The following is a 21,541-nucleotide window of genomic DNA, read 5'->3' on the forward strand; positions in this document are numbered from 1 at the left end:
TCATTCCCAGCCATCTTTTAATGTTCAGCCACATTCTAAACCGAAAATTTGTATGGCAATTTCTTTCTTTCCATTGTGAAACTGAGTCCTTTTGTAGGTCTGCTTGAGGACCGAAACGGTACTTATTCGCTAGGATATGTCTATACAGCTTATATATAAGAATAGTTGTAGATATTGCCTACCTTCGACTGCCCTCAACACAGAAGTTCCCAAATGAGATGGACTGCAAACAAATACAGGATTGTACAAATAAGATTCGCTGACATTAGGCATCATAATCTTCTTTCATCCTATGTTAATCAGAAAGCACGGTCTGTAGGTTCTCGTTTATTTTACTCCACTATCCTACTACTCTATTTTACCCAAAGTATGCTTAAGATTATTTGTTATGTATTCGCCGCCTCGCTAGCTCTTGCCGACTCAGAATTATTCAATAATAGCGTGTTCAAGAAACTTTTCAAGTTTGGTGCTAGAAAACTTATCTAGCTAGATTTTTGAGATATTTTTTCCTGACTATAGTACTGTTACAAACCCGATTTGCCAAGAGATAGGTCCGTTCATGGGTTTACGATGGACGCAGATGAGCCCCACGCGCAAGCTTCTGCAAAGTAGCTTTAAAGACGTGGCATGAGCTGGTATTTTCGCGGAAAAGGGTGGGCTTGCCCGATCCATTGAATCCTTCCGTTATTACAATTTCGCTTACACAATATCATTGGACCATATGGCGATCTTTGCTTTATTCTCTCAAGAATTTTTCCAGTGCGTAAAACCGTCTCGGTTGCATTAGACGCAAGTCCTTTTTGAATAGATATCTGACCTGACTCTGTGTCTAGATATATCTCCTGGAGTCAACCATAATCTCATCTACTTAAAATTGTGATGAAGATACCACTTCTTGTAACCTGTGTAGGACTGCCTAGAATTTGTGTAGCAATTCTGTGAAGGGATTTTTTCCATTGTGGCTCAGTGATAAGCGACAAGTTGAAAAACAATAAGAAACCGAACCTATTTATCCTCTTCACTCGTTCCCAATTCCTCTTAAGTAAACTTCATTAAGTTACATGAGCGTAGTTTACCTTCTCGGCCAATTCATGAGCTGTTTGATATTCTCGCCATAGTCTATCGCAGCGAGATGTATCCTTCAGATCTGTGCAAGTTGTAATCTCTGAGCTTATCGATGTTTACCATACGCGGGATATATATTTTGTAGCTTGATTCTAGCTGAAGGTAGGAGCGTCCTTTGAAACCTCAGCTCGATACACGACTCCGTTGACCGCACAACGAAATGTATTACGAATTCAATTTATAACGAGTTTATGACAGAAGAAAATCTTCTGCGAATGTTAGATAGAAGTAAACACAGCCACGGTAATGAAGTGTTTCAATCAGCTGAATTTTCATAACTAATGAGGTATTTCTGCTGGAATATATATAAGATAATATTTTAAAATCACAAATATTTATGCAGAATTAATTTTAAATATTGTCAAAACGGTTCACTGCAGTTATACTAAACGTCTAATACGGACGCTATAAATATTAGCACCCTGTTATATGAGAAACGTAAAAAGTTAACTTGCTGGTATCTTCCAATTAGGGCCATCGCCTACCTTCTCCAGCAGCTCAGTGCAAGCGAGAAAAGACCGTCGCAAAGAGCTTCCTGACAGCCTGTTTAAGTTAACCCATGTCTGGTAAACCAATGGTAGTAGACTATCGCGCCGAAGAATCGTCATCGTCATCATTATCCTCGTCCCGGACAAAATCAAATGTGGGAACGCCAGAAGCACGAAATCGTGGATAACAAAATTATGGGAAAAAAAAAACATAAATTATATTCCCATAATCTTACGTTGCCAGCCTATAAAAGTTCGTAGAGGCTCGTCAGCGGAGATAAACAGAACTTTTACAGAAATTATAAACGTACTAATATTCAGTATATATTTCAGTATATTTCCAGGATGGGAATAGGACTATAGAGAATGTATGTTCCGTGAACGGGTGAAACGAAACGATATTTTAGATTTACGTGGTGATTTATGTACGTATGCGGGTTATATAGGTGATAACTATTTAACCTGCTGTAGTACTTTACCTATGTTCGTGCAGCATCAACTGCTTCATCGAACACCTTCAATATTTGTAGACCATAAAATTTTTGGTCTATCCTGTCGACAGTGCAGCTCTGAAGGATTCCTACGATATTTAGGCCAAGGCCACTATTTAATTTACATCTTTTACAGCGCACTGAGCGGTTGTCGCCTCAGTGATCCGCGACATATCTGCAAATACGGTTTTCGCAGGTATATTAATCGCGTTTTGGATCACGACCTTTGTTAGATACAGCAAAAGTCGAAGTATCAATTGAATGAAATGATATCGAGGTTTGAGGCCAAACAGAGCTTAACATATAATTCGTGTGAGTCTGTTCGTGATATCTCTTTGGGAAGCGACTACCTGACCTCAGGAAAACTAACATAAATGGTACGTTCTATACGTAGTATACAGTAAAAAAAAACAAAGATCCCATTCAAGATGTAAACAAATACGATTTTAGCAAATACAGATGTGACAGCGGGTTTGGCTATGTGAATAGAAGATCTGAAGGCGGATAGTTCGCTTGAAGAGCAAGTTGAAAATTGCGAATTAAAATGATTTACTGTATCTTTTATAATAATGTCTGAATAGATGAAGATCGCATTCTTAATTTAAGCACTCTTCTTCTTTGATCTGCTCAATATTGTAACTCTCAATGCTCGTTCATTACGAAGTTCCGTTGGACGGAAGCTGTGTTTATGCAGCACTCGAACACTGATTGGCAACTCTTCGTACGATCCTTTCACTCTGCTATACGTTCAAAACGATACTTGTTCCCACACCTCTTCTAACGCTTGTCTGTATAATAGCTGATGAATCATGGCCATTCCAACCTTTTCATTGTCGTTGAGTCTCGTTTGGTGGTAAAACAAGAACTTTGGAAATCTGACGTGGCCGTAGAAAAAGGGTTCGATCGTTTGTGTCAATATCAATTAATCGGCATAGGCCGCAGGTCGACGGGCTGACATCACAAAACTTCAATAACAATTGTAAATTAATGAACGATGTTAATTTTGTTATATTATTCTTTATCTGCGAAGAACATGGTGGTACAAGATCTAGGAAAAATATTTGAACCTAACCTCGACTGGCGAAGAGCAATTTTTTATTGTAACAGATCCCTCAAATGACATCACTATTTTGCGCGTACGTTATGCCAGGCTGTCGAGGAGCGGCCAGGGAGCGCGCAAAGGGAGTACGACCTTTCGATGGATTACATTAGTTAGCGCTGCGTACCAATGACCCGGTCTGGTCACCTGCAGTAATTGCAAGCTTTGAACATCCTCACTTGCAGTAACTCGCCTTGCGTTCCCACCGTTGACCTCTAAGAGATGACAGAGTCACAAAACACTTGGGCCATCACTGTCTCAGAGACAACAATAATAATCGCTTTATTCAGGATTCAGCCCCCAACCCCTTCATAAACAGCTACAGGTCCACTTTTGTGATTCTATATTTCGTTCTCTATTTTTTAAGTTCTATCTAATAATAAGAGCCGCGGATAGCTGCTGGGCCTGAATGAAACTGGTCCGTCTTTTGGAAGTTTTGTTTCCTCCACGTCGGTGAAGCAAGAACTATGAATAAATTTCACGCGCCAGATTGTTATGTTTGAATTGCATTGAAATGGATCATCGTGTATTAAAGCACATTGAATTATCATAGCTGGATCGAGAAGACTTTTGTTTTGTTTGTACCTAGACGCCTTGAACTTCTTGATTAGTTGCTTGTTTTTTTTTCCAATATATATTTATGATATTGCAGTAATAACCGACACTTTTTCGGACGCTACGGAGGTTGCAAAGCGAGGTGGCCGCAAAAAACCGTAATAAAGGAAGGTATATTTTCGCCTGTCGTGGTGATAGGTGGGCCAAGTCAACTTAGCCGATGATTGCTTTATGGCCTGCCAAAGTCGTATCTATTTGCCATATGCTTTGTATAGGCTGTCAGAAATCGTCAGGCATCAACGGGTCGTACGGATAGAACAACGACGTTGAAAAGCTATCTGGTAGAGGGGGGCTGCCGGAGCAGCTCCTGTGCAGCGGCCGGGCGTCCGCCCACTCGCCTAATTTACGGTTCACGCACTCGCCAAAAAAGTACCTTGTTGAAAGCGTCTTCTGTCGTCTTTTCATTTTAATTCTGTACCTTTCTCCATGGTCGGATTGCCACGGGGCTGCCCATCGTCACAATGTTCCGTCGTACTTTACTCTATTCACTCGTACGCCATTTGCTATTGTCAACTCAGAAATAGTTATCCTTTTCTAACAAAATAGGGGTATCCGTTTTTTGCCGACGTCACGACATTCACATATATTTTACTCCGGAATTATGATTGCTACTCCCGTCATCATCGCTGTCTTAAATTGTTGTCAACTACAACCGAATTGGCAAACGTGGCTCAGAAGTCGAAACAGGATAACGAGGTTTTGAAGTGATGGCTTTCAGACATAATCCGCGAGAGAGACGTTGGTTATGCTGGAGCTGCTAGCGTTATTGTTGTTATGGCGGGGACGACTTCAGCTATAAGCGAAAGATGTATGTTACACAAAACTTCAGCCCTGTGTTATGGGTGGCACAGGAGTAACATATTGGAACGGCGGTCGAAACTTTTTGTAAAGAAGCCAACCGAGTCAAACAGAATTCAGGTGATGGAACGGTCGAAGGTCAAGAGCGATTCACGTGAATTCCCGTTATCCAAAGAGACTCACACTTCGGGGTAGCGGTTCTGTACTACTAGTCGCGATGTAGTCGACCCGGGTTTTCAACTCGCTGACGGCGTCTTTGGTTTCTATATAGACTTTCTATACACCTTTTTACCTGTCTCCGTCCTCACGTCTGACAGTTACCTATTCATTAGATAACAACCAAAATCTTTCACAAAAGAGTTTTTAACGTTTGCGTCTTAAATCCCACAGATGTTGTGGTCGTACAAAAACCGCATTTATGTGAGCGTCGAAACACTATTAAAACTCTGCATCGACAGAAAGAGGAGCCAGGCGAACCAGAACAGAGTTAGGGAAAAAGCGTCTAACTCGCGCAGAAGACAATTACCTCTTTTGTGTATTCGGTGAGCGCGCCAGCGTTCAATAGGTGTTCTTATTAAAGCAGCTTTTTATGGCGGTAGATCGATTTTCCCCACCAGAAACTACCGGTTTCTGTGGGCAGTACCGACCTATTAAAAGGTTGAAGGAAGCTGGCTCAGTTTGCCATTTAATACTAGATAGAGAAAAATCAACAAACCTCAGTAAAGTAAAGGGGTTCTTCTTAAGTATTTCATCTTGCAGGTGACTTTAACGGCACGCGGGGAAGGTAGCTGCGCGCAAACGGTTGGGCAGAGCTATTCATGAAACCCACTCGTAGCAACCGCGGTTTCAATACGGGTTAAAATATGGGAAGGAGATTATACGGTTCTTTAACAATTAAAATGGATATTCGGAACAGGTTTACAACTCTATCACATGAAAGTGATGTGGAATGGAACGCGCTGCGGCATAATCAGATAGGTTGCCAGTATGTTACGAAGATATTATTCTTAGCGTCAAAAACAAGAAATAACCACTATTTCTGGATGCAGGCACCTACGGTAATAAATAAGCGTGCGTATAGAAAGAATTATTTTTAATTTCGTGCCCATTTTATCGTTTGCTAGAACTTTCTATGTATATATTTCTAATAAAATATGCATGGCAAAGTTTTCTATACATTTCTGTTTTGATCTATTAAAAAAGCATCGGTCTTTGTGGGAATAAGCAATATTTGATTAGCTGTTCCCGTCCATTGTGACGAAGAACTCCTGTAGCGGACAACCCCGCAACAAAGGCAAATTATTCATTGCAAAAATAACAGTAATTTTGATGTATGTGTTTATGCGAAAACGTTCATTCACTCTCAGCCAGTGCTACAGCCCAATTTCGAAATACTGCCCGTGTTTCAGTCGAGTTGTCGGTTCGAAACCGAAAACCGATTAGGTCTCCTCGGAAGCATAATCAATTGCCTCAGATATAGATTTTGACAATCTAAAAGATTTGTTGGCTAGTTCTGACGTGCATAAGAAGATCTCCTCCGCACTCTTAGTTGTGCTCGTGACCGATCTTCTTTTTAGAAACTTTTAGCTTTACTAAGAACGATAACGTGAAAAATCTATCATGGATAGCAGTTGGCTCACGAAAGGCAGCAGTAAGCAACGTACATAAAGATCAAAGTCGCGTAACAAACAACTGCGCGAAAATAGGGCATAAAATAAAGAATCTAAAAACATTTGACTTCATTTTGGTTACTTTGTAAATTTCAGTGGCCGCGGACGCAGCACGCCATAGTGCTGCTACTGCTGCTGTCACTAGCGACATCGCGGATTAACGGTAAGTGAAGATCGAATGACACGTTCAAATTCAACAGAAACACGAATCGGATGATGATCATTTGAATAGATATTTTTAGAGCTTTGTCACCAAACAAAGAGATATGTTTTATTGTGAATGATAAAATAACAATACTGTCTATGATGTACTGTGTATCAGTCGGCTAACATAGCCTAGACAGTGTCGTCATGAAGCGTTTTAGGATCCAAACTGTGCAACAAGCAACTGGTTGACGCTGACATCGTTTATAGACCGTACACGCCTTGATATCGTCCTTCGAACCGCAACGTTCGTCCTCGCCATTTGCTACACCCGTGAGATCCTTAGCGTTGTGCGCCACAAACAATGATTTTGGTATCGGGGAACCATTCCCTGAACCGGACAAACCAGAACTAGAAATTTTTCTAAATTCTTTTTTCCCATACCTCACTGGTGTCTAACACATAATAACCGGCCACAAGTTGGCGTCTGCTCTTCTTCGTTTCTATGGTATCGCATCGATCCGGCGCAATCGCACGCACTGCTTGCGATTCTCTGTATCAGCAGAACTTTCAACCGACGACCGAAGTTCCAGTGACAGCAACGACATATGTCTATATAGAACCATTCTTAGACTTGTTCAACCGTGAACTTGATCTGCTAGCCTTTTCTAACTCAATGACGCATATCGTACCACTGCGTGTACCGTCAGTCTGCCAAAACAGTTGGGGTCGCTGTGACGAGCGTCAATGTGCGGTTGATTTCTTCCTACACCCCTTTGCTATGAAGCGACCCCAACCCCCTTTTATTTGATGTTTTGGACGACCTGCTAAAATCAGTATGTGCAAGTACTTCGTTAGTAAGGCAATTCTTATCAAGAAAACTTGTATATCGCCCTATACCCACTTAGATATTTTCAGTACTGTTCTTACTTATGTGCGTATTTACGTGTTATCAGAATCCACAAGAAATCGGTGTTACATTCGAGCCTAGAGGATCGTCTGTGAGTCGTCGCTGCGTTTGTTTTGTGTTAGGGGCTGCTTCTTAGGCCGTGTATGCTGTTTTATCGATAGCAAGCATCCACCTGCGGCATGTTATCGCGGAGCTGTGTAATTTGCGCAGATTCACAGCATCTCTGCATAACGATTCAAACCCATTGAGCCGCTGGCCATCTAGGATCCAACTGGCTGACGCGTTTGGGCATCTTAATAGTCAGTGACAGTCTTATGGGTTCAAATTCTTTAGCGGTTACTAACTCCTCGAACTCTCGACTAGCTCGTTGGCAAATGGTACTCACTACGATTTCTTTAACCTTTCGGATCAGCATCAAACAAGTCATCACAACGAGTCACAGGTTCAATAAACAGCGCCGATTAACCTGAACGAATTGCATAAATAAGATCCTAAAGATGGCTGCAGCAATAGCGAGAGTGGTGCTAACAGGCAATCACAAGTTTGAATCAGGCACTTAGCGTAAAACATTTTTCTTCCAAAGAGAAGAACTTTTATATCCAATGGCAAATTCGAGTGCAAGTTACAAATTTGTTGACGCGCGGTCTTCCGAAAATGGGAGCGCAGGTGACGTACGGATAATCTGAGATGCGTTAACGGTATAGGTGCGAATGATACAGATGAAATGGAATTGCGCGCAAAAAACAAATGGGCATAATCGACAGATATGAGAAGTCGTTCGAGGTCTAGCAAGAAACAGGCGATGTTTCGTACGATACGAAGCTAGGAGAACAGATGTGAAAAATGCGTGACTACGAAGCCGAAAGCGTGCACCTCATGGCTACCGTACCAGTGTCTTAAAAATCTAAAGAGCCAGAAATTGATGGGCACTCGAAATGGTTGCGGTCGAGCAAGATAAAGCCTAAACTGCAATGATAATGGATGACCGTTCGGAGCAATGGCTCCCGTCACCGCAGAGTGTTGCTCAAGATTATGGTTGATGTTTGTCCATTAAGCAAAATTCACTTTTTTTTTTTTCACGAGAACCTATCTTTATTTTTTGATACGATTCGTAACGAGTGTCAGCGATACCAAATTCGATTATAACGGATCAATCAAACCTTTTACTGTTTCCTATTATCTATTAGTCTATCTACTTTCTAGCCTAGAGACTCTCTGCTATGTTGCTAAAATGTGCCATTTAACCTAAATCACCCTATACCATACACACATATATATATATATATATATTTTTTTTTTCTCTTATTATACCACTAAAGATTTTTCAGAGTTGGCCATTTAGATTATTTCTACTGTTATAAGAAGTGTGTTGGTCGAAAAACTGTGTTGAAGCTATATTATAGAAAAAGCTGTTAGGTTTTATATTTATCAGTTTTATAGCCTGATCACTAACAATTATGATTTTTATTCAACGTTATCCTTGTCATAAATATAATTAGTCCCTTACCCTTTTACAGGCAAAGTAAAATATAATTAATAACAAAAGCGGCGCGGGCGAAACCCGCTAGTCTTTGTAGTATAGATATTAATCTGTACGGATAGCTAACCTGAATGGTGTTAGGAATATGATATAGCAATTGACGCTGATAAGCCAGTTATACTGCCCGTTATCAGACTCTTATCTATCGGCTTTACTCTCCATTAAACATTCATTGGCTTTTTCCAGCCATAGCTGTCTATTTGTGTATTATCGTTAGCGTTGAAACATTGAAATATTCTTCAGTGATGGAGAACTAGTAAGTAATATAGCTGACTTTTCTCGTGATTCGTTTGTTGCTGTTGCTGCTGCTGCTATCACCAGTCTGCTTTACCTTTTTGTTTGCAGTTTGTTCGTTCTTCGGCAGCGAACATAAGATCATGGAATCCCCTCTTCCTCTGCGATTCGTTAGCATTATCGCCTGTACTATTCTATTCTATCCGGACTGTCTTAAAGTGTCCAAAGAGTCCGAAAAAGCGACAACACTGAGCGTTTGTAGAGGAACGTAATAACAACAACATCTTTGGCATGGCCAATGAAATGACCATTATCTAATCAAATTCGCTAGCGTCAACTCTTGCCATTCTTCCTTTATAATACATATATTGCTATAGTAGATATCGCTGTCGGTGCCTGCTGCCGCTTCTGGAAGCAGCTGTATGAAGCCCGTGGCCTAAAAGCAGATGTGGCCAACACATATAATTAAGAAGTCTATTTTAGAAGGTGTGGAAAAAACGTTGCCAATTAGGGGAAAATCGAGAAGCAAACAGCCGACAGTTTCTCCCTCACGGCTAGTCGTCGGCGCCCGACTGGTTAGTCGTCGGACGTGACGTAAACATCGAAACAGATCTTCCCACCGCGCGGCTACTTCTATATGCAGGCGCAGCAGCCTTCACGCCAACGTGAGCGTTTCCTCCGTTGCAGATCTGCCACTATCTGTGCACTGCTGCCCATCTAACGGACAAATGCGAACAGGACAACAAATACATGGAACCTTGATAAAAAGGAGCAGAGAAGCCTCACCGATGACAGTAACTTCACGACTGATAGTTGTTCATAGCAGTAGTTAACAAAAGTTGCCATAATAGTCAATCGAGTTGTCTACTTCGGGCGTTTCTCCTGCTGCAGCTCCTACCACAACCGCCATTACAACTACTAGGACTACAGCAATAGAAACGAAGGGGCGACATCAAACAGTTCCAAAGGTAAAATGCTGCTACTGCTGATTATGCAGTTTGTACAGCTGGCAGCCCGTTGAGTGCAGAAGATTCAGCTCTTCCCCACTACTGCCCTGCCACACTAGCGCTTTGTCAAGAGTTTGTTTCTTTACGTTTTTAGTGACGCTGCTAACGCGACTATACTCGTTGTTGTTGTTTTTGTGGCGTCTCTTTCTGATTACGTTGCCATAAGCGTATAGATGCTGTTATGTCGTCAGCGTTTGCGTTTTCCAAGCCCGAAAAAGTACCCACCCACTGTAACACCACCTTCGCCATTGGCGGTAGCAGCAACACAAAAAAAGCGGGAATTGAAATAGGAATTACCAACCAATGACGATAATTGTCATTGTTGCTAGCGCGGATGCTTTTTCCAACGCTGTGGTCATGATGAAGGCTGACAAATTAGGTCTAACTATTCAATGGCCTAGCAGCGGTTGAGAGGACTCATCGTCACTGCTGAATTATTATTATTATTATGAAGAAGAAGAACAAATTTGGAGTACAGGAGATTCAACTGTTGCTGTTTCAATTTAGGTCTTGAAATGTAGTTCTATAAACTAGGCAATTGCAATAGAAGGAAACCATATTGATAAGTTTGGGTTTACGCATGAAATGTATAGAATGAGGCCGCTGTAAAGAGTAACATAGGCGTTATTTTGTTGTCTAATTTTAATGTAAATATTGCGAAGAGCGCCAACCTAACGCAGTCTCTTGCTAAAAGCGTATTTGGCCTGCAATTTACTAATAGCAGGACAACAGTACTTCGGCGACTGGTATTTAGGCACAATGGATAGGCCAAAATGCGCCACACATGAATACTATTCTACAACGTAAAGATCAAATTCGATTGAAACCTGAATAGCGACTCAAAGACTGCATCGATAACGTACAAAAGCCTTTGTTGGAATGCTTTATTTTACATTAAGTATATGCCGTATGAAAAATGCGGTCCTAGTGTAAGATTATTTGTGAAGACCCACTGATTGGGGAGTTGTGCAGGTTCGAAAACAGCTTCTTCTCGACTTCTGAAACAAAACGTACTTATATGACGTGGTTAAAATACGATTACGGCATGGAAGTGTTTTCTCTATAACAGGTTCAGTAAAATATTGCTAAAACAATACAGACAACGATGCAAAAACCTTTTAGTTTCGCATTTCGAGGGAATTACGAGGGACAATTACGCAGCATATTATGCTGGATCGTAGTTTGAACTTTTCGTGTACAGCACGCTATCTTGGAGCGATCCTAATTACTGTATAAATGTACGGGCTGTCCATGAAAGGAAGTTGAAACAAATCAGAGATGGACGGATGAGCGCGACTAGAAACACAGACCCATCTCGTCCCCTAGAGAACCCCTATATGCATGTACGTACATCCATCATGCATACAGCGTATAAAGCAGACTATGTAGGTAAATCGTTGACGGTGTGCATGTCGCGTCGGAGTGTTTTTTTTTTCTTTTGTAGAGCGTTCATCAGAGCATGGAACAAAAACTAACGAGGAATTCAGGTACACGCACATTCAGGTCCATGAATCCGGTTTATCTATCTATATGGTTCCGAACGGATATGGTAGAACAGAGAATCTTCTATTTTTTCTGGGGATAAAATTATCGCGACGTTGCAAATTTCACGCTGCCAGCGTCTTCGGGTACTTGAACGGCTGTGGCCAATCGCAATATTGGTAAGAGTTAAACTAGCTCCTTTTTGTGTAGCCAGCGTTTGCGTCAGCAGCGAATTGGTGTTTTCTACGAGATGGACAGCAGGAGAGAAAATCGACACGCGGACAAGAGAGGGTAACCTGTAATACAAAAAAATCAACAACTATCGAAAAAAGAAGCAATTGTTAATACGACAGACAACGCTTAGCGTCCAGCTGTAGCTGCTACTGGCCGTTGTTCATTGAACATATACTACATTCGTGTTTTGGTCTATGCGTACCGCTTTCTTGTACAAAATATTGTAGCAGATCAGAGGGCTGCAGACGTGTCACCACGACGGACTGTGGAGCGGGCGAGCGGACGAACGATGAAGATGCTGACGCACGCAATAGCAAAGCACTGGCGCAAGACGAAGATTGTCACCGTTTACCGTAACCAACAATATCATCATCACGCACGTTTGAAAAACTATTCCAAAATAGATTGTAGGGCAAAGTAACGGCAAGAAATAATAATTCGAAGGAACTGATCCGGCCATCAGTTATCACTAACTAGCACCCAGGGAAGTGGTTGGACACGTAGAACCTTACAAGAACTTACTCTAGCCCCACGCAATAATGTTCGCTTAAGTATCGTGCTACTGCTATTGCTGTGCTAGAAAAAATCGTGTAACTGCGATATGTAATAAGAAAAAAAAAAACTAGGAAAAGCAGGGACAATTAAAGAAACATAAAACCAGCTTATCACGAAAGGATAATACAAAGATAGCTAGCTATCTTTTTCGAGAGGCTGATTTTGCCGAGGATCAGCTCAGCCGCCAAAACAAATATACCTCGTATATCTCAAATCACGTTAGCATTAGCAGCACCGGCTTCGAACCACCGCTTATCACTATTGCCACGTGGCAATAGGTGAAGAAACGACACTGTACAGAATACTCCGCGGCGCAGCGCCATACTTTGTTATTGTTGCACAATGCTCGTCGATGGTCGCACCTCGCGTCTAGGAATGGACGCGTTCTCGCTAAATTGTGGCGACAACTATCCTACACCTGTCACCGCTACGCTGTCCTCCCTTACTCTCGGACGCGACGACTTCGACCGTTTTAAAGGGTTTTATTGGCACCTTCTGTGCCCCCTTCCGTTTCGCTCTCTCTCAGCCTGTAAGGAAATGTGGGAGCCGTGTTGCTAGGAAAACAAGGATATTTCTTGACGACAAGAGAGACTGGCGTCTGTTACACAGCGCCGGCGGTGTGGCGGCGGCGTTATTAGAAACGCTACATTAGCGGCAGCACCCGTGACACCTCGAAAAAGATAAGGCGTATCACTTGCTGGCGGGGGTCTGGCTATCACCAAACCCAAAATTAGATGCGGTGGAAAACGGGACAAAAAACGACGAAGTCAACGGGAAGTAGAAAGAAAAAGAAGATAATGATAGCGACGGAACAGATGAAAGGAAATAGCAACGCTAACTAGAAACTAAAAAACAAACTTTATAAAAACAACGCAACTATATATACTAAACTACTATTACTAGTAGTACTACCATACCGCCGCTCTGAGGCGACCTGAAGGCAGATAAGAATTACGCATGCAGTCGGCGACATCAGCAACACTGCCCCTTAATTCTGGCCGTTAAAGTCCTGCAGAAAGTTGACTCGAGTAATTTAGAAGGAAGCAGTGGCGCAGCAGACTGTTGTCGTTACTGAGCCAATGAGAGAAAGAGGGCTTTCTCGATTGCCTACGTCTTGTCGAAAGTGTCATTCTGATATACGCATGCGTCATACCTTTGTCCTGTTTATGTCTGACCATCTGTAAATATTTGAATTTATTAAGCGCTGGGTTCACATTGAGTAAACGGTCGTGTTAGTTAAAACTCTGCTGACTCAGAGCCAAATGAAGATAACAAGCACCGATAATAGTAGCGCTGCCTGTAGAAGAGTGGTCGAAACGGCAGCACTGACAAAGATAATACGATCAGGATCATTTGTAGCAAAGAACTCGATGCATTTTCGGGTAAATATGACGAACCGCTTAAATACCGTAGCTGAAATGACAAATAATTCATGGATGGTCTAGCAGAGATTTTGTACTTTCAGATATTGTTTTGTACAGACTCTAAGTAGGTTGACTGGAATAATAGAAATGGTCCATCCATATGACTGAACTAAGAGGCTCATCGATCCAGAATTCGACTACTTTTGCCAAGAACTACCTACAGAGTGAACTATTCATTGCCAGAATTCAGAACGAACTTACTGCTGTCCTACTTCGGGACCTTGACGATATGGTCGAGATCAAGGTAGACCAACCTATTAGTATTAAAATCTCAATTTTTTCTTCAAATTCAAGATGATTTTCTGCAAAAAAAATATTGCCACTCAAATGTAATTTATCAGGCAGGATTAAAATTGGTATCTAATACGAAACATCGTTAAGCTAGAACCTTCGCACTTTCGATTACTGTAGACCAACATCGTTCTATTCTGCCTCTTTCAGTTGGCCATGTTCATAATCTTTTTTTTTTTGGCTCAGAACGAGGTTGGAAAACGCTGTCGTACACAAAATTATCTCAACTGCAAGTTATATCACAATAGCGGAGTCCACTGGAAGGACCTGTACTTGAATTTTCCTTCAGACACGATCCCGTTTGGATAAAGCTTTGAAAATTTGCTCAATGGAGTGCGTGTGGGAATGACAGACCACTGTGTTTGCTTAGAGACAAAGGTGGGCACTAAACCAGCTACAGCTATCTGGCTAGGAATATCCTGCAGAACTAAGAACGTCGGGGCTATCAGTTGGGGTCGCTTTCACTGAGGTCAGCATGACTCAAGAGGACCCATCAGTGAGGAGAAGCAGAAGCCAGAAGACAACTGATGGAACGGGATATCGGCCGCTACCAAACATCATAGCATCGTCTGAACTAACTTTCAGAATGAGAATGTTTCTTGCCGTAATGACTGCACGTCATTTACGGAAACAGAATGGCGGAGCGATGCAATGATATAATGCCACCGGCGAGAGAATGAACGTATCAGCTAGAGGAAAAACGAGATGATGAGCACGCAACGATGCATACCGCTGCCGCTTAGGACGCCGACCGAACCCGTCTGATCCAGAGTTGCTGTCGTTGCAGCAGCATCAGTAGTTGATGTTGCGGTGCTATTGCTGTCTTGTCCAAAGCACCTTGTTGTCGGCGCTGTTGTTGGAGCTTATTTCGTGCGTTCAGATTTAACTGGGAGAAAACGAAATCAGAGCTTACTTATCGAAGTTGTCATCGCCCTGTTACGGCAGCCGGCTCATCGGGGGACCGGCTGACCGGTGTCTCTGGTCTGAAGCTGCTGCGACGCCGTCTGGTGGGTCCGTGGAGATAGTGATGCCTGCACTGTTGCAGGAGTTGCTTGCTGGCGACCGCAGACAAGTTTGCTTTGTTCAGGTCTCGATATGCCAGCGCAGAGGTTGTCGGGGTCGCTTAGCGGGCCGAAAGACAGACGGACATGCTGAGTGGGTCACTTAGTCAGCTCAATGGAGGCCGCTGCTGACGGCAGAAAGGAAAGGCGATCGGGCGCGAGTCTGGCCACTCAGAACTCTCTCTCTTTTTCCGCTTCGCTTCGTTTCGGGTGTCTGTGGACAATGAATAAATAATCTTAAACTACGACTTTAGATTTGCTACAAGTGGCCAGATGGCGAAAATGGCAAATCAAATGAAATGCTTTTCATCGTAAACTATAGTGAAGTCAGCAGAATCACCAATAACAATGACACGGAATGCCAGTGAGAGCGATGTTTGACGCCAGTACCCTTCGCCATGGGCCACGTGCATCCTGTCGCTGCTACCTTGAAAAATCAATGCAGGCAATTTTCCGCCACCAGGCGAGTTTTCCTTCGAACGTTTGATACATCCTGCCGCAAACGTAAACGCATGCAGACATATGCACATATACATACGATGCTACACGATTCTTTCAGGGTGGGCTTGCAGCTCCTTGAAAAAAGAATCAGATTCGTTTGTGAGTGAACCGATAAGATAAAAGAGGAAAAAAAAAGGGGATTTGTCTAGTTTACCAAACAGTGTATCCTTCTTCATTTTCTGATCTACAAAAGTCACACATAGCGAGCCACGAGACGTAAAAACGCGAGGCGAGAGCGAAGGATTACATTCGAATAAGCATCAACAGATATACTAAACATAATTAACTGTAACACGCATGTACAGAAGACAACGCTAGGTGAGCTAGCTACCTATTATACGGGCAGCACGTGTGCGATCATCATGGCCACTATGAATACCGCTATGGAACTGAATGGTAGCCAGCGTGACTGTATTTGGTGCGTTCGCGTCGAGCCAAAAACGATGGCGGTCTGCTAAACGCTACCGTCAACCAGGTTTGTTTATTTGCCGATCGATCGCCTGTCTGTACTATGTATTATAATATCTATCTACAACGATGCTCTACCTGTTGACCTATTGTGTCTCGTTGACAGAACTACATCGCCATAGCTGGGCAGTGTTCGTCTCAGAGCTGGAAATAGCGAGAGAATAGGACTAACCACGAAAGCGTCAATTAACTTATCTACCGCCGCTGGCAGCCAGTCACGTGTATTCTTATCTGTGTGAATGTATACCCAGTAGTTATTACTGTTTCTACAGCCGCTGCTGTTGTCCTTGGATTATATTATGGGTGAGAGATAGCTTTGGGTGAATAAGGCCAATAATACACGTGGCGACTGGGTTACGTCAATCGAATCGCAGCTACTGTTGCCAAAATATACAAAATAATGTGTTTGCACGCAGCCCGAATGGAAGCAAGCAAGCAGGTATACTGTCCTGTCATCGAACGCGCCATCAGTGACCATTATGATACCCAATTAGTATGGAATGGGTTGGGTTTCGGGATGTTCTTGTTTTCGAGTAAATGAATCTTGACAATTGCTATGTTCGGCGATTTGGCTGTTCATATGAAACGCTTTTGTTTTCGTAGCGATGTAACCCCATCACGTTCTTAAAGAACAAAATCACTCGGCATTATTATTCTTTTAATAAACAGATAGTCAGCGTTGTACAGCTCGAAGGAAGAAAGGACATGCGTTCACGTCGGCGAGATAACCTGAAAGCATTCGTTTTGTCAGAAAATCATAACATAGAGGCTTGAATTCAATTCTTGCTAGTGTTCGTGCCATAAAATCATATAATACGGACACAACATCCGAGTGCTAAAACCCTAGCTTGGCTTTGATGTAAGTAGATCTTTCCTGTGCTCACGTGTACTCAAATATGAGCACTCTCCCCGGTTACTAATATTGGGGCACAGTGTCAGCGTGCGCTTCCTTGCAGCTCGTGAAGCAAACCAGTACTATTTAACCGGCTGACCCGCCGACGCTGATCTTCCGACGAAGGGAATTTAAGGGGTATCGTTCTTCCCGCTAACGGCATCAGTGGCGTAACGAATAACCGCATCATGGCTAGATAATGCCGCAAGGAATCAGGCGTAAGCGGCGATCGAACTTTAGAAGGCAGAAGGAGTTTTTCGTGTAGATAAAAACAAACAATACCTGGTCGGCAGGCGTTTACAGCGGCAGCCACATCACTGCGCGGCGACACTTTCGCTGAAGAGGGGCTCATTTGCGCCGTCACTTCTGCGTTCGCTCTGGTCCTTTGTCAACCGTTGTTTCGCTGCGAGATGATAGCCAATAGGCGACAATGTTCCAAAGTGCCTCGGAAATTGGAACTCCCTCTGACAGCTGGTGACTGTTCGGTGCGGTCATTTTCACTGACGTTTGGCTAGTGACTCAGCGCGATCCCGTCGACGGCAAGCGCGAAGCTACCATTTCCTGAGAATGAAGTTAGTCGATCTACGCTTGAGTTAGCGAGTCATTGTATATGTGACATTTTCGAGAAAGGCATAGCACACTTGTAGTCAAAGGAGAAGCGGGTGCCAGCTTGTTGTCAAGCGTCAACATGGTACCTGCATGGGAGTGTGCCAGCGAGGATCTATTCGCTGCTATGCGTGCTCCATTTTTCAGTCTGTCCTGTAATACCTCTGACGAAAAAGGGTGATTTGCGTGATAGCCAATAAATGCAGCCATAAATTCGACTGACTTGTAACTGCTATTGACCCCTGTATGCAACCCCTTGTTACCCCAACTGGTGACCGTAGCCTTTTCTACATAATGTGCTACTAACTCGGCTGACTGTCACGTAGCGATGAAAAAGATTGTAATGTATACATCATAGAATCTGGGAAAATAAAGCAATTTAACAATCGCTATCTAAAGGAATCGTCAGCTAACGAAGTCGTTGGCTTGTTTAGCCGATTGTTCTTTGAAATGTGCATGCAAATGTTTGTAAGTTGTATGTCGGTTATTGTTTGATGTTGTTAAGCTATTTTTATGAAGCGCCCACTGTCGTTAATCCCCATCTCCTGCCCCAGTATCTGCTTTTTGCTCTTTCTTCTCCTATTTTTCTTGTGACTAGTATAACGGCTGACCGCAGTTGAGGTCGTAATATTTGTGTGTTTGACTTTATTTAGCTCAGACATTCATTGCTTTAGTCATGAATTTTACAAAAGCTGCGCGTCTTGCGCGTGAAGGGGGCGCTATTCGATTTTTCGGACCATTCACATCGTCTTTCCATTTCAGCACAGTTGGCCGTTATGGCGCCCGAATACGAATGTAACTAGGGTGTGCTATGCAAAATAAGTTAGTTAAGGGAAAATCAGAGCGATACCTTATCGATGTCCTCACAGTTACAAGTGGAGCTCTAACGTCCAGCCAATAGTATCTACCTGTTTTGCCAGATCCAACGACATTTGCTCGACGGCGTCATGCTTGTATATACTGCATCTTTACGTGAATATAATGTACTTGTTTTTTGTTCGATGTTACAGTATCATAAAGCTACACAATATTGTGACCGTAAGTTGTCCATTCTATTTAGATATGCTACCCTTGCTGTCCAGAACACAGAGCGCCATAAACGCTGGAGCTGGAGCTGTAGCGGAGATAGTGACGCTAAACCGCTTTAGCCCTCTGAAAAAAACAAATTGACTAATATATATAAATATATGCTAACACTATTTCGTTTGTATACGTTAGGGCATTACCTAGCAGACACCCGGCTAAATGAACTTGAAATTTATAGCTGTATAAAGACTAAGTACGAGACTTTATATCCCGCAGTCCGCGATAAGTATTGCAACCAGGAAATGTGTAGTTCCGCTAGTTTGGCCATCAAGTGAATTTATCTTGCCTGCATGACTTGGCCCGTGTGAATGGTTTCCACTAGAAAAATCGGAGAATGTTAGCGGTCAGGACACCGCCGGTGCGCATAGTAAAAAAAATATAGTGAAAGCGCCATTAAATCGAATTCGCTGACACAACGTCGACAACATTGAAGTAAATGACAAGCTAAAATGGACATAATAATAAATAAAGTAGCTTATCGGTTAATGCCAATATGGCTATTCACGTTTAAACAAGCTTACTCCATCTTTGTTCGTGGGCTGCGGCGGGCCCACGACCGCTACGAGATATACTCTTGCAGCGGCGGATCAAACTATTGAAGCAAAAATGAACCAACGTCAGGAACGGGTTCTACAGAAGCGGCCATCAGTGAAAGTCCAACGTTGTTGACTTTTTGTCCGTCCTCCCTTCTCGTTCCCACTCCTCGTTTTCGCTCATATAAATCGTCTCTATCACAGCACCGAACGTTCACCTAGATGATGTATATATGTATGCATAAAAGTCGACGTAAACATGGCTAACCAATCTTCAATATGTCACTTTTTATTTCTAATCGGAGACGGAAAGAAGCAAAACAAGCGATGAGCCTTGAATAGCGTAGCAATAACGCGAGGCGCCGGGGGGTCAGTAGCGGTTGTCAAGCAAATTTTACGACAGCAACTGGACGAATAAGTGGCCACCGGGTTTCTTTTGGCAAAACAACGACTATTGCACACAAATCCGCTCTTGATTTCATTCCTGACCGAATGGTTCGTTGACGGAAAGCACAGCACATAACTGTAGTTGTAGTTCTCAGCCCGTTGTTCTTCTTCGAATAGCCGAAATGACTTCCCATTCTCTCTGACACCCGTTTCACAGTTAGAACTATGGGCTAAAAATGGTTGTACCGTCCTTCTTTCCAATCGGTTTAACCACCAGTGGCTACTGCTACTGAAATCCGTTGTTGTTTCTCTATCCTGAGGATCGTGCAACTTTTCACTCGAAGAGAAAGCTTAGCGTAGCCAATGAATCATTGCTTATTCTATGCGTGCGCGGCATCAAGTTGCCCTCAGGCTTCAAGCGCTACACAAATGTATTGCTACTACCAGCCAAACAAATCGAGAGAACCTTTTCGGCCGCCAGGAACGGGACCGAGGGATTAACTCTGCTGCAATCAAAGCTCCCCAAATGACTAGCCTATCGTGGAACGGCAATAGACGAAAAAGGAACTATTCTTTTCGAGCAATAGTAGCAGAAGCAGCGCCTGCTCTAACCAAAAAAGAGGTACAGGGTCTGGGAGTAGCGGCGATGATCGAAAAAAGTCGAGGCGTCAGTAGCAACTGCAACTGTGATAACGCAAAAAATCTACAGCGTCATATAGAAGCATCTCCTTTGGCGTTATCTGTTGGCCTATCAGCCCTTTGGGTGTCCATTATCTGGCCATCATCGCCTAATAGGAGCTACCATGGGGGTCGATTATCCGTTGAAGCGCAGCGTAATAGTGATAATCTAACATTGGAACGTCTATTTGAATATATATATATATATATATATATATATATATATATATATATTGCTACAATGGGTGTATCGCTAAATCTGTTGTTCGTTGTAGTGTAAAGAAATGTCAGTCACCTTTTAGATCTCTGACGCCGATGGAAATGCGTAGGAAGCCAATAGCTGGGAAAGGTATAAACCAGAGGATTCGTTACTTGGAAATCGTTGTTCTTAGGGAAGCGTGTATGCTTGACTGAACTATTTGATTGAGTGAATCAACGAAAGCGATAATACAACTAAAACTCGTTAGTATTTTCGTTAATTGATGGAGAACGCTTTGCTGCCACTTCCACAAGTGCCAAGTCGTACTATTCAGCCGTATGACGAACAATATACACATATATAATTCACTTGTTTATTGCTTTTGTATTGGTCCGGCTCTTTGTTGACTAGTACTACAAACTAGTTCGAGTGAATGGCAAGTACCACCGGATAATCACGCTGAATTCCCTTTCGGTCTCTTGGTATGGTCTTCTAGGCATTGCGTCGCGCTAAACTGTGGTTTTTTTCCTTCGTAATTCTTTCAACGAGGCCTGTCGCCGGTTTTTCAGAATTTCACAGAGGTGCACATTCACAGCACGAAAGCCTTAAAGCTGTTAACAATCTATTCTCAACATTTTTTTAAGATTTCGGATTGAGTTAGCGGGTAGAAGGTATTGTTTTTTTTGGAAGCTTAAAATGCATGTGTCGAAGTGCTTTCTCTATTCTGTACAGATAACTGGCCATGTCCTGCCTGTGCCTGCATTGAGTAGAACGGTGAGTCCCTGTGGGATTATCCTTGCTTAAATTCCGCACGGTCGCTTGCCGCAGTATGGCTAACCACTACTTTTGTCTTTCTCTGACGATTCCTTTGTGTGCATTGCGGGCAGGGCCTTCCTCAGTTTTGCATTGCCTTTGAGCCTTGCCGTATTACAAGAAGTCCCCTAACGCCATTTGCGCGCTGCTTGTTTGAGGCGCCTGGCGTACCTGTAAGCATAATGATCGACGAGCTTTCCTCTGCAGTAG

The 21,541-nt window shown here is 42.8% G+C and overlaps 3 protein-coding genes across 5 annotated transcripts in view; 1 reads left to right on the top strand and 2 right to left on the bottom strand.

The window, feature by feature from the left end:
• Positions 1–21,541, bottom strand: part of LOC147758369 (uncharacterized) — a 55,119-nt gene that overhangs the window by 19,109 nt on the left and 14,469 nt on the right. The window lies entirely within an intron of this gene.
• Positions 1–21,541, top strand: part of tyn (trynity) — a 67,504-nt gene that overhangs the window by 13,388 nt on the left and 32,575 nt on the right. The window contains exon 2 of the mRNA XM_022788974.2: positions 6,383–6,449. Within this exon, the coding sequence (XP_022644709.1) occupies positions 6,383–6,449 (67 nt within the window). The remainder of the gene's footprint in view (positions 1–6,382; positions 6,450–21,541) is intronic.
• Dlic (dynein light intermediate chain) overlaps positions 10,982–21,541 on the bottom strand; it is a 63,974-nt gene continuing 53,414 nt past the window's right edge. Inside the window, exons 17-23 of one of the 3 annotated variants that reach the window (XM_086992865.1) lie at positions 18,705–18,787; positions 17,312–17,590; positions 16,001–16,866; positions 15,509–15,743; positions 15,021–15,382; positions 11,473–11,922; positions 10,982–11,119 (exon numbers count right to left, since the gene is read on the bottom strand). The gene's annotated coding sequence lies outside the window, so the exon portion shown is untranslated. Of the gene's footprint in view, positions 11,923–15,020; positions 15,383–15,508; positions 15,744–16,000; positions 16,867–17,311; positions 17,591–18,704; positions 18,788–21,541 lie in introns of all 3 variants that reach the window. The other 2 variants (XM_086992871.1, XM_086992861.1) reach the window with 2 other exon arrangements.

The sequence above is a fragment of the Varroa destructor genome, unplaced genomic scaffold (assembly GCF_002443255.2).
Source record: "Varroa destructor unplaced genomic scaffold, Vdes_3.0 BEIS01000001.1, whole genome shotgun sequence".
NCBI lineage: Eukaryota > Metazoa > Arthropoda > Arachnida > Mesostigmata > Varroidae > Varroa > Varroa destructor.